Source organism: Adiantum capillus-veneris, chromosome 14 (assembly GCF_014529385.1).
Source record: "Adiantum capillus-veneris isolate H3 chromosome 14, ASM1452938v2, whole genome shotgun sequence".
Lineage (NCBI taxonomy): Eukaryota > Viridiplantae > Streptophyta > Polypodiopsida > Polypodiales > Pteridaceae > Adiantum > Adiantum capillus-veneris.
In genome coordinates, this window is record NC_140944.1 from 39281298 (window position 1) to 39293620 (window position 12323).

Genomic DNA, 12323 nt, shown 5'->3' on the forward strand with positions numbered 1-12323 from the left:
TTACGAAGATCAGAGAATGTCTGGGTTTGTTCTTGCTCGAGCTGTGCAGACACATAGATAGCCGAATGAATGGAGAGGCTAGCCAGTCTCAAAGACGGATCACAAACTTTTTCAGAGTAGACACGGGACAACCGCAACAGCCACTCTCACAGCAAAGCTCCCCCTCGTCTCACACCAGAGGCACACTGATTGACCGAGCGATTGAATTGGGGAAATCCAAGCGCCCGCGACTGCGAAGAACTACACAGCATCGATGGAGGCTACGACAGAAAATTCGGAGCACGCTGGCCAGGCATGCACGATGCCCGGTCAGACTACTAACCATGGAGGAAATTGATGAGATTCGCCAACGACCGATGATAGATCTCTTGTGATTCAACTATCCCAACAAGCCGCCCATTTTTTGCTTAGTTTGTTGCTTGGCTCACATCAACCAACTTAGGACCCCATAGTATATATCTTTGTTTTTGTACTGTTGTTAGGCTAGTTTGTTACTCTTACTTTGTATCAGATCCACCACTTTGTAGCTTTCGGGTCTCATAGGTCATTATGGCCTTTTGAAGACGTTAATATAACATTTCATTCTCTCTCTCTCTCTCTCTCTCTCTCTCTCTCTCTCTCTCTCTCTCTCTCTCTCTCTCTCTCTCTCTCTCTCTAGAATCTCTCTTTTCAAAACTCCATCTCTCTTGTTTTAGAGAGAGAGAGAGAGAGAAACGATGCCTTGATTAAAAGCAAGGTCAAAGCTAGATCATATCGTCAAACCTAGAATTAAAGAGACATGATACGAATGTCAAATGCCCATTTTGCTCTCTTCGATTGGAAACACAGGCAACCACTTGTTCTCAATAACTGAACTTGATGAGCAACGTTTGTCATACCTGTGCGTTTCAAGTTCTCTAAAAAATTCCTTTTGCCTATCTCGGGACCTTCGCCATCGTTCTTCCTTCTGCCGCAACTCTAACCTTTCCAATTGTTTCATCCTCCTTCCTGGGCGAACCTTCTTCATAGACCTTAGCATGTCCATATCTGCTGTAATTGGCTTAAAAAAGTCATGAAGAAAATCCCTGTCAAAGAGAGCAAGGCAGTCAACAACTATCAACAGACTTCAACAGCATCCATGGGCTATTATGCAAGTATTAACCTGCCACACCAGCTATCACAAAACTGAAGTATTGTCAACAAACTAGCACCTTCTCAATCTCCTTTGAAGCTGAAGTAACTCGAGCTTTTTCAACTCAATGACACTTTTTGTTCTGACCGAAATGTCTTCTGAGGAGCTCACAGCCTCCTGAAAAAAAGAAAGAGATCGATAAAGTTTGATGAACATATGTAGATTGCGAAATATAAGAGCCAGAGTCTGAAAGCTTCTCACCTTCAACTGATGGAATCTTACTGTGATCCGTTCTTCTGTCTTCAGTTGTTTTGCAGCCCAGCTCTGTTCCTCCAACTGCTTCCTTTTTTTCTGATCAAGAGTCCACTTTTCAACAGTTGTGTATTCTAACTTTCGTGGAAGTTGAGTTTCTGTCAGCACGACCCTGTCTTCTCCTTCCTCCACATTTTCCCGCTCTCCTGCTTGTTCCTCATTGGTTTCTTCCACTGTTGCATTACATTCCACTTCAGTAGAAACTTCTGCCACTTTTGCATCAGATGAGGGTAACGTACCCAAAGGTGATGCTGCTGCTGCTGCTGCAGATGTTTTAAGATTTTCCATAGATGGTGTTACTTGTGCTGAAATATTAACTCCATCTGTTGTAGCACTTGCAAGGCCCCTCTCACCCTCTTCAGGTTTTTGTGGCAGGACTGATTGTTTGCTGGTTGTGCCACACAGTACATTGTTTTCCTGAAAATTATTAGATTTCAAGTGTAAACTCCTCCCCTCCTCTTGGCAGTCTGTGGAACTGACAAGAAGACTAGGTTGCCGACTTACCGATGGGTACATCTCGGTTGCTCCCCTATCGTTTACAACATTATCAGCTGGGCGCAGTGGCTGTGAGGATGTAGAGTTGCTACTGCCCTGGTTCATTGAGAAATTTGTCTGGAGAGAAGTCAGCATTCCTTTACTTCCAGGGGGGGCACAGCCAGAGGTGTGCTGGTCGAAGGAGTTCAACGGTGACCCATCCTTGTGATCACCATGAAAGTGTCCAGTTGCTGACTGTAAAGGGGCGACATTATCGCTCATGCTTGACCTGGTGAGCATCTGATTGTGTCCCTTGTCTGCCATGTATGCAACATTGTTTTGTTCTCCATATACAACACCCTCTATGTGGTCCGATGCATTTCTTTCATGCTCCCTAGGTTGACTTTCCGATAGAAGCCCTCCAGTATCATCCTGTCTACCTCGTGACAGGATGATACTATTACCATTGACAGATGTGCACCCTGCCTCAGATTCAGGAAAATGATGCTTTGAATCCCCAGGTTTGTTCGTGGATGTTGAAAGACAAGCATCTTTTTGAGTCATGGGAATATTCATACTGTCTAACCTTCTGTCTTGACAGTCTAATGCCAAATCCAAGTGCAATCTTTTTGGCCGAGATTTATTCCTTCCAAAGATGCAAAAAAGAAAACACGTTATAACACAGGACAAAGTCAAATCAAAGTCAAATCAGGTATGAAAACATGAATCTACCTTAATGACAAAAAGACTAAACATTGAGCTCTTAGTTGTTTCAGTTGATGATCTGAAAAAGGGAACTGTGAACCTATGCTAGTATCTGGTTTTGGCATCACTTGATGCTGTGGGTTTCCTAAGGCCATAAATTTCATGTTGCTATTCTCTGTAGCTGATGGCATTTCCAACTCTGGTGGCAAAGTAGTCCCATAATTTGTTCGAGTCACTCGTGAAGCATCCACATTGGTTACCTTCTCTCCAGCCATATCATTTGGAAACGGGAAAGAATCTTGTGCAGTAAAATCATTATGTGCATTCTGTACATGTTCATGTAAACAAGAATCGCATGAGTCTCTCTCTCTCTCTCTCTCTCTCTCTCTCTCTCTCTCTCTCTCATAGTATATATCTTTGTTTTGTACTGTTGTTAGGTTATTTTGTTACTCTGACTTTGTATCAGATCCACCACTTTGTAACTTTCGGGTCTCATAGGTCATTATGGCCTTTTGAAGACGTTAATATAACATTTCTCATTTGGAAACGGGAAAGAATCTTGTGCAGTAAAATCATTAGGTGCATTCTGTACATGTTCATGTAAACAAGAATGGCACGAGTCTCTCTCTCTCTCTCTCTCTCTCTCTCTCTCTCTCTCTCTCTCTCTCTCTCTCTCTCTCTCTCTCTCTCTCTCTCTCTCTCCATGGTCAGTAGTCTGACACCCGGTCAGACTACTGACCATGGAGGAGATTGATGAGATCCGCCAACGACCGATGCTAGATCTCCTGTGATTTAGCTATCCCAGCAAGCCGCCCATTTTGCTTAGTCTAGGATCCCATAGTATTTTTTGTTTCGTTATGTTGTTATTTTGTTACTCTGACTTTGTATCAGATTCACCACATTGTAACTTTCTGGTCTCATAGGTCACTTTGGCCTCTTGAAGACGTTAATATAACATTTCATTTTCATTTCTCTCTCTCTCTCTCACACATGAGTTAGCCTCTATTTACTCGGCCAAGGTCGAACATGGCCTATGTCTCCTCCACCCATCCACACCACTCTCAGTTCTCACATCACATATCTCTTCCGTTCTCCACACTTCAGCTATTAGCTCTTTTCCACACACCACTCACACAGGACGCACTCCCCCCCCCGGGGCTATGCCTCAGAACCGCTGGTATGATGATGAGTGCAGAGAGCTATACCGACGCCTCCAGGCACGACAAGCCTTAGGGGAGATCACAGAGAGAGAGGCCAGACGGCATATGAAGACGATGACACGCCAAAAGCGGCGAGCATTCGAAGAGGCACAGGAGCTTGAGCTATACCGCCTATTCATGAGCATGGATAGCGCGACGGCATGGCGCACCCTACGCGAGCCACGTCCGACTACAGCTATTGAGGATCCACAGATATGGCATGATTATGCAGAGCGACTTTATGAAGTGCCAGGGCAGCCTCCTATTCCACAACCACACGAGCCTCGCCCCACGTGCTCCTCCTTCTTTACGGCAGAGATGGTAGAGAGGGCCATACGCCGCATGCAGCACAGACGATCAGCTGACCATACTGGATTACAGAGTGAGCACATCATTTATGCGGCCTCCACTATAGCCCCGTTGATTGCACATGTCTTCAACCGGGCTATAGGGGAGGGCTTCCCAGAGGAGTGGACACAGCACACCATAGTGCCTATCCACAAATCTGGCGACACCCTGGACCCAGGGAACTACAGGACTATCATGATTGGCCACACGATGGCCAAGCTATATGGAGCAGTACTTGAGGCACAGCTCAGCTGCTACGCAGAGATCGAGGGTTTACGAGCTCCAGGCCAAGCAGGTTTCAGACGAGCTTTCTCCACCATTGACCACATCTTCGTTCTGCGCTGCCTCATTGATGGGGCAAAGGCGCGGAAGAAGAGGCTTTACTGCTGCTTTGTGGACTTCCGCAAGGCCTTTGACACAGTCCCACGCGAGAGACTCTTCCAGCGCCTTCACAGCATTGGGGTACCAACAGAGATGATTTGGGCCATATATGCTCTATATGAGAGGGTGGCGGGTCGGGTTCGTTGCCCAGGCGGTTTTTCAGAGACCATTGCTAGCACCATTGGTGTTAAGCAAGGATGCCCACTCTCCCCGACACTCTTTGGGCTATACATCGACGAGATCTCCGACTACATACTACGAGCAGGGGGAGAGGGGAGCGACTTAGCAGGTACTCCGGTCCACATCATGTTATATGCTGATGATATTGTGTTGATTTCAGAGTCACCCGAGGGCTTGCAACGCCATCTTGAGGCCTTGGACGAATTCAGCACAAACAGGGGTTTGACTGTGAACCTTGGCAAAACCAAGGTTATGATCTTTCACACATCCAGTGCAGTGAGGAGCGCCGCCACCTTCACAGCAGCAGGAGGACAGGTTGATGTAGTCACCTCCTATGTCTACCTTGGCATCACATTCACCAGCCTACCAGGACCCTTCACTATGAGGCAGGCTGCTGTTGACAGGCTCACCCGAGGATATGCAGCTCTGGCCATGCTAGAGCGGAGGTGCCACCAGGCACACTTTCAGGAGCCCCGCACGAAGGGGTGGCTTTTCGACACCTTAGTCACCCGGCCTTGATGTACTCGGCGGCAGTATGGGCACCAGGATTGACAGCTGACCAGTGGACACAACTTGAGAGACCACAGGTATATATGATCTCACGCTTGCTCCGCAGCAAGAAGACAGTGCCACACGACATTATTAGAGCCGAGCTCGCCACACCACCTATGGTTGTAGAGGCACTATTCCAGACAGTTTGCTTCATCCAGAGGATGAGAGAGCTACCTCCTGACAGACTTACCCGTAGAGCATTTGAGGCAGCTATACAGCTATCAGAGAGTGGACATGAGAGAGCATGGTACTCACAGGTCAGAGCATGGTTTGAGGGACACGGTCTTGACATGGAGAGCCTACCACCATTCCAGTACGACCCCCACTCACCATATGTTCACCTCTCTCGCAGTGAGAGGAACTTGGTATTGAGACAGGATCTGTGGCAGCTATACACTAGGAGAGTCTGGGCGGCACCTAGCTTGGGGACGAGGATGTCAGATTACAGAGACCAGTTTCTCACCATATTATCTGGGGGGTTCATACAGAGACCACGCTACATGGACACATATATGCCACATAGCTCACGGGTGGCGATTGGTCAGCTGAGAGTGGCTTCACACAGGTTAGAGATTGAGATCGGGAGACATACTGGTGTTCCGAGGGGGGAGCGAATCTGCAGAGCCTGCACAGAGGAGGTGGAGAGTGAGGAGCACTTTGTATGTAGATGCAGAGCATACACTGAGATCAGAGGCAGGTATGAGGCCCTATTTAGAGGACAGCCCACTCTCCGAGAGATCATGGAATCTCGAGATCAGAGACAGCTTGGACGTTTCTTACTAGAGATACAGAGCCATCGGGACACACTACTACAGCCACACACAGCTACACAGACAGAGGGGAGACAATCGCAGCTCACAGACTTCTTTCAGAGGATTTCCGCCCCCCCCTCACCAGACACTCAGAGGGGAGTGACACTCCCACAGGCGGAGGTGAACCGAGCCAGACGACGACCACGAGTCACAGGCTACAGGGGCGCGAGCTCCCACCACCGACAGATCGAGGAGATCCGAGCCCGGGAGCGCCGTGCCACTGAGGAGCGAGTGGCTCAGATGAGGGCTGACCCGACCGCTTTCATCCGGGTAGCCTTGGCACCAGACCCACCCATGTACCACATCTTACACCCCCCCATTAGTACAAGATGGAGCTAGATAGCTTGATGCATTCTCATGATTGTACTACCTTGAGCATACAGACATGCATATACCCCTAGAGATAGAGCTCCATCCCTCCTCAGATACTCCACTACCTACTTTCAGCTCAGTTTTGTATCAATTTTGTTTCATTTGTCTTTCCGATAGACGGATGACATACACACAATGTACATTTGATTTGTCTCATAGGCCGATTTCGGCCTGACATAGACGTTAAAAATCTTTCTTTCTTTCTTTCTTTCTCTCTCTCTCTCTCTCTCTCTCTCTCTCTCTCTCTCTCTCTCTCTCTCTCTCTCTCTCTCTCTCTCTCTCTGTGTGTGTGTGTGTGTGTGTGCACGCTCTCGCTCCCTACCACTGTTCGCTGCCGCCTGCTTGCTGCCCTGCGTGCCCCCGCTCCCTACCCATGCTCGCTGCCGCCTCCCCTCGCGCTGCTCGCTGCCCTGCCCCCCCTCGCTCCGCCTGCAGCCCCGCCACGCTGTCCCCCTCTGCGCTGTTGTGCCCGCCCCACCCTCGCCCTGCTCGCTGCCCTGCAATCCCGCTACCTACCCCTCCCGCTCCCACTCCTCTACCCCCTTGCTCCCCGCGTAAGGTGTCCCCGGACCTCTTCTACGCGTAGGATGTCCCTCCCCCTTTCTCTACGCGTAGATTGTCCCCCCCCTCTTTTACACATAGGATGTCCCCCCCCTTCTTCTACGCGTAGGAAGTCCCTTCTTTTTTTTTTCTTTTTTTTTTGGACATGGTATCACACTCGCTATGGTGTATCGGCTTAGTCTCATAGGTCAATTTGGCCTTTTGAAGACGCTAGTATATCAATTTATTTCTTTTTGATACTCCCCCTCCCCCCCCCCTCCCCCCCTCCCCTTCCTCCCCCTCTCTCTCTCTCTCTCTCTCTCTCTCTCTCTCTCTCTCTCTCTCTCTCTCTCTCTCTCTCTCTCTCTCTCTCTCTCTCTCTCTCTCTCTCTCTCGTCCACTGTCACCAGAGTGTGACTACTATCTATCCTTTTCGTTGATTTCTTTCTTATTATCTATTTACTTTCACTCTTTGGAAACACCCCTCGGGAAATCTAACTGCCCTGCATTGCATAGCTAGTGTGGAACTGTCCAGAGGGAGTCCAGGCCTGAGGGCAAGAGAGCACTAGGGTTGCACAAGGACTATGGTTAGCCAAGTGGGGTCATTGACTAGCCAAAGTGGAATCCTTTGCTACAGAGGCTACATTTCAGTTTTGGATGTGGCCGCAGTGTACAAAGAGGGTCGGATGACCTAGAAAGATACAATGGCAGCATCTCCTAATTTTTAGGGAACTGCTATTTTGGGACTTGAAAATGTGTTGGCGTCATTACCTCCGGAATGACAAGGGGAACATTTTCTTACTCTGCCGTGAAGTCAATTGGGCAACCGGTTGGGATATTTTTAGGCGGCAACCCCGAAACGGGAAAATGCTTGTAAATGTGCCAAATGGCACATTCTGGTGCACTTGCCTCATGCAACAAGAAGTGGCGCTGAATTTTAAGCTGGGAGGGCTCATTTTTCAGATTTTGTCACAGGTTAAGAGCTATGGAGTGCTTGCTTTCCCTCTTATGCACAGTGCGGTGCCAGGAGTGATGCCCTGCACGCTACGCACTGCCCCCTCTCTCCCCTTTGGCAGTATGTTATGCCCCTCTAGTGGGCTCTTCATTTGACCAATGTACAGTTGTGTGGGTTCATGCGCGATTGCCGAGGCAAGAGCCTCTTGCACAGGTACTGGATTAGCTAGCGGCTAATCCCCCCGCAGGTACAGGTGAATTCGGAGAGGTTTCACGCCAGAAATCTCGTCCGATTCAAAGGGCAAGTAGCCCTACAGGTGCGGGAGCTCGAGGACTTGCTACGGATGCGACTGACACGCGAAACGGAGCCCGAAACAGTAAATTACAGCCTGCTGTGTATTTTTGCAGGTTTAGGGTTTTGGCCCTAAACGGACCCTAATACCCCCCGGAGGTTCGGGGATGCAAGGGGACCGCTGTACAGGTGATCTGGCGCATTTTCAGGGCTGAAAACAGAGAATTCAGCGTGCTGCAGATTCTCGCCAGGTTTTGTGAAGTGCCCGTATGCGTCGGGAAAGTCGGCCAATGCGTGGGAATACTGACTGTGAAGGGTTCTAGTACAGTTATGCTGCCGAAATCGGGCTGGAACAGTGGAAATTCAGCCGAGTTTGTGCGGGGCAGCTTGTAGGGAACCACAGCGTTTATTCCCTCTTTTGAACAATAAAGAAATACCGAAAGGGGCGCCTAAGTTAGGGGCCAATCTGGTGTCCGTCTACTCATACAGGTGCAATCTAGCAGCCTGTATCCCTCTCCCCTTTGTTGTGTCTTGAAAGTACAGGTAAAATAGACGACTAATAATGGGTGAAAGCTAAATCAAGGTTTAAAGTAAAGTCTACCGCCCTTTTTGGATTGAACAGGCCGGTTTCATGGTTCCATCGACGGGATTAAATCACTTTTTCCCATAGAAGTGAGCCTTGGTCAGTTTTGGGCTTGAAGACACACGGGATCATAGACCAGACACAGGGAATTGCAATTATGGCTGACAGACCAGATGATGTGACTGAAGAGGTTTCCTCTTCACAGGGTCAACAGACACATGAAGTGGGTGAGTCCTCAAGACCACCACAGACGGATGATGATATATTCAGGACCCAGTTGGCTACTGCTGTGGCTATGTTTACACAAGTAATGCAGAACCCAAGGTTTTTAGCCCTTCTGCAACCTCCTGTTCCGTCTCAACAAGTTGGGTCACTGGATCATATTCAAAAGCCTGTTAAGGCTCGAGCACAGGTGATTCATACCGCACAGTCAATGGAAACACCTGTACACTTGACGGAGAACATGCAGTCTCCACAACCTATGCCTAAGGTGCAAGAACAGGTGGCTGAGATGCCAGTATTTCAAGCTCTACCAGTTCAGCCAGCCACCTTTCAGCAGCCTATAGCTGGTTCTAATGGGCAGGGAAGCAACCTACAGGCTATGCAACAGGTCTTCCCACCACCTTCAGTACACCCTCGCTATTTTGGAGGTGGAACGGTATTCCAGAGCATGGCTGGTCATGCACCTGGAAATCAGTTTTATACGCCAGGAACAGTGTTTGGGGGTGCTCAAACGATGATGCCTAACCCCATGTATGGTGTCACAGGCATGCTACCAGGGTTTCAGAGCACTCAGGGCCAATTTGGGATGCCATAGGCAAATTTTGGTATGGCTGGAATTACAAATCAACAGCCAAATATGGCATTTCCAGGTCAAGTTAATAGCGGCCAAGGAACACAGATGAACCCTAATAGTGTTCCCATGTTTCAGTCACTTCCATATGACAATTTAACGCCGCTGGAGAGGCCAACTCCGTACAAAGAAGGTGGCAAAGGTGTGTCATTCACGACCTTTACAAGGTTTGATGACAGGAAGAAGGCTCTTTCATTCCTCCAGCAGTTTGATACATAGTAACAGGGAATGGCCGCTTTCAGGTCTCCGTTCCCCGTTCCCGTTCCAAGTTCCCGTTCCGAATCCCCGTTCCGTGTTTCAAACGTGAGTACCCGTAACAGGGAATGGCATTTTGTTCCGCGTTCCCATTCCCCGTTCCCGTTCCGGTTTCCCGTTCCTGGTAACTATGGTTTGATAAGGCTTATGCAGGGGGAAACTTTACAAAGGCTTCAAAGGTCCGCAAGGCAGCCACTTTCTTGACAGGGAATGCGGGACAATGGTGGACAACTTTATTGCTTCAAGGGCAAGCTCCGTCAACATGGATTTACTTCAAGCAGATTTTTGCAGCAGCATGGTTATCTAATGACTTTGAAGCAGATGTCATGACAGAATGGCACCAGCTAAATGCTGCCACTTGCAGAAATCTGGATGATTACAATCGGAAGTTTTGGAAAGCTCTACTTCCAGTAACTTCCTATAGGTTTGTGCCATTGACAGAACAGATTGAAAAATACTGTTGTGGCCTACCCAAAGGATTGAGAAAGTACTGCACGAAGACAAAAGTCACTACTTTGACGCAGCTCATCGAGGTAGCAAACACTGGCAATGGTTTGCTCAAGGGAGAAGATTGTGAATTTAACACTGGCGTCAAGGCAAGATCAGGCAAGAAAAATTCAGCCAAGAAGCATGTTCCCAATGAGGCTCCTAAAGGGACTCAGGAGTCAGCCAACGCAGGGAAAGACAAAGCTACGGCTGAATCAGAAAAAGGACCAACAAAGAAATGGAAAAGACGTTTTCCTCGCAAGTCAGAAGAGCAAAAGAAGGTCCTTAGGACAGAGAACAAATGCTTTATATGTGAGCAGCCTGGCCACATTGCCTACAACTGTCCTACAAAGAAAAGGCCAGCTGATTCTGATGACAAGGAAGACAAGAAAGGAAAGAAGCCCATGGCCGGTCTAGTGCCAGATATGGTGGGCGACAAGCCAAATTCAGATGCAAGTGAGCTTTGCAGAGCATGGGGAAAGGTCAGGGAACAAACAGTGCTTATCTTCTTTGATCCAGGTGCCAAAGCCAACTTCATTTCCCCAGAATTGGCTTCAAAGTTGGGAATCAGACCTAAAGAGATGGGGTATACAGCAGAGGCAGGTTTGGCATGTCCTGGCCATACAGAGGCTGTGACACCCATCATTGGAAAGTTGCGTCTACATATCCAGTCCTATGTAGATGCTGAAGAATTTTACATCATGCCACTGGACGGATGTGATGTGTTGTTAGGTATTCCTTGGTTGTTTCGTGTACAGGGAATCATGGATGCCTACAACAAACAGATCACTGTACAGAGCAGGGGAAAGACTCACATTCTGGATGTAAAGCTTAAAGGGGAGTCTATTCCTACTGTATCAGCTTTTGCTATTACTTCTGTAATGAAAAAGCATCTTTCTGCATACTTGGTTTTTGCACGTGAAGTGTCAGATTGTGATGAATCAAATTTATCTATGCTAGATAAAGAAAGGTCAATGTTTTTACAACAGTATAGTGACTGTTTTTCCGATTCATTACCGTCTCAATTACCGCCAGAGAGACCCGAGGACCATGCGATAGATTTGGTGCCAGGCAGTAGCCCACCAAATAAGCCTCCGTACAGGGTTAGTGCGGCTCAGTAGAAAGAGATAATGGGCCAAGTACAGGAGCTGTTAGAAAAGGGGCTGATTCAGCCCAGTTCATCTCCATTCTGTTCTCCAGTGTTGTTGGTGCGGAAAAAGGATGGCTCACGGCATATGTGCATCGACTACCGTGCACTGAACAAGAATACCATCAAGAATAAGTTCCCTATACCTAGAATTGATGATATTATGGACAAATTAGAAGGAGCAGCTATGTTTAGCAGGATAGATCTAAAGAGTGGGTACCATCAGATCCGCATTAGATCAGAGGATGTGCACAAGACTGCTTTTAGAACGACGTTTGGCCTTTACGAATTTTTAGTGATGCCCTTTGGTCTCACAAATGCTCCTGCTACGTTCAATAGGATGATGGACAGAATTTTCCGTCCACACCAGCAGTTTGTTGGTACATTCTTTGATGACATGATAGTCTACTCAAAGAATGAAGAGGAGCATAGGCATCACTTGGCCATTGTGTTCAAAGAGCTACGCAGTCATAGGTTGCTCATCAATGCAAAGAAAAGTGAGTTTTTTCTGGAAGAGATTCACTTTCTGGGACACATTGTCTCAAAGGATGGTGTCAGAATGGATCCTGCAAAAGTTGAAGCGATCAAGTCATGGCCAAATTTGAAGACGGTGCATGATGTCCGAAGCTTTTTGGGACTATGCTCCTATTACAGAAGGTTTATCCGAAATTTCGCTGAGATTGCTTCACCTTTACATGCTCTTCAAAAGAAGGCAGTCACCTTTAGATGGACACAAAAAGAGATTTCAGCTTTTAATCTCTTAAAGG

The 12323-nt window shown here is 47.9% G+C and overlaps 1 protein-coding gene across 3 annotated transcripts in view; it reads right to left on the reverse strand.

The window, feature by feature from the left end:
• LOC147442237 (uncharacterized) overlaps nt 1-12323 on the reverse strand; it is a 109970-nt gene that overhangs the window by 29581 nt on the left and 68066 nt on the right. Inside the window, exons 4-8 of one of the 3 annotated variants that reach the window (XM_086528476.1) lie at nt 2630-2928; nt 1663-2543; nt 1373-1596; nt 1191-1288; nt 879-1064 (exon numbers count right to left, since the gene is read on the reverse strand). In XM_086528476.1, coding sequence (XP_086384602.1) covers nt 879-1064; nt 1191-1288; nt 1373-1596; nt 1663-2543; nt 2630-2928 — 1688 coding nt within the window. Of the gene's footprint in view, nt 1-878; nt 1065-1190; nt 1289-1372; nt 2544-2629; nt 2929-12323 lie in introns of all 3 variants that reach the window. The other 2 variants (XM_086528478.1, XM_086528475.1) reach the window with 2 other exon arrangements.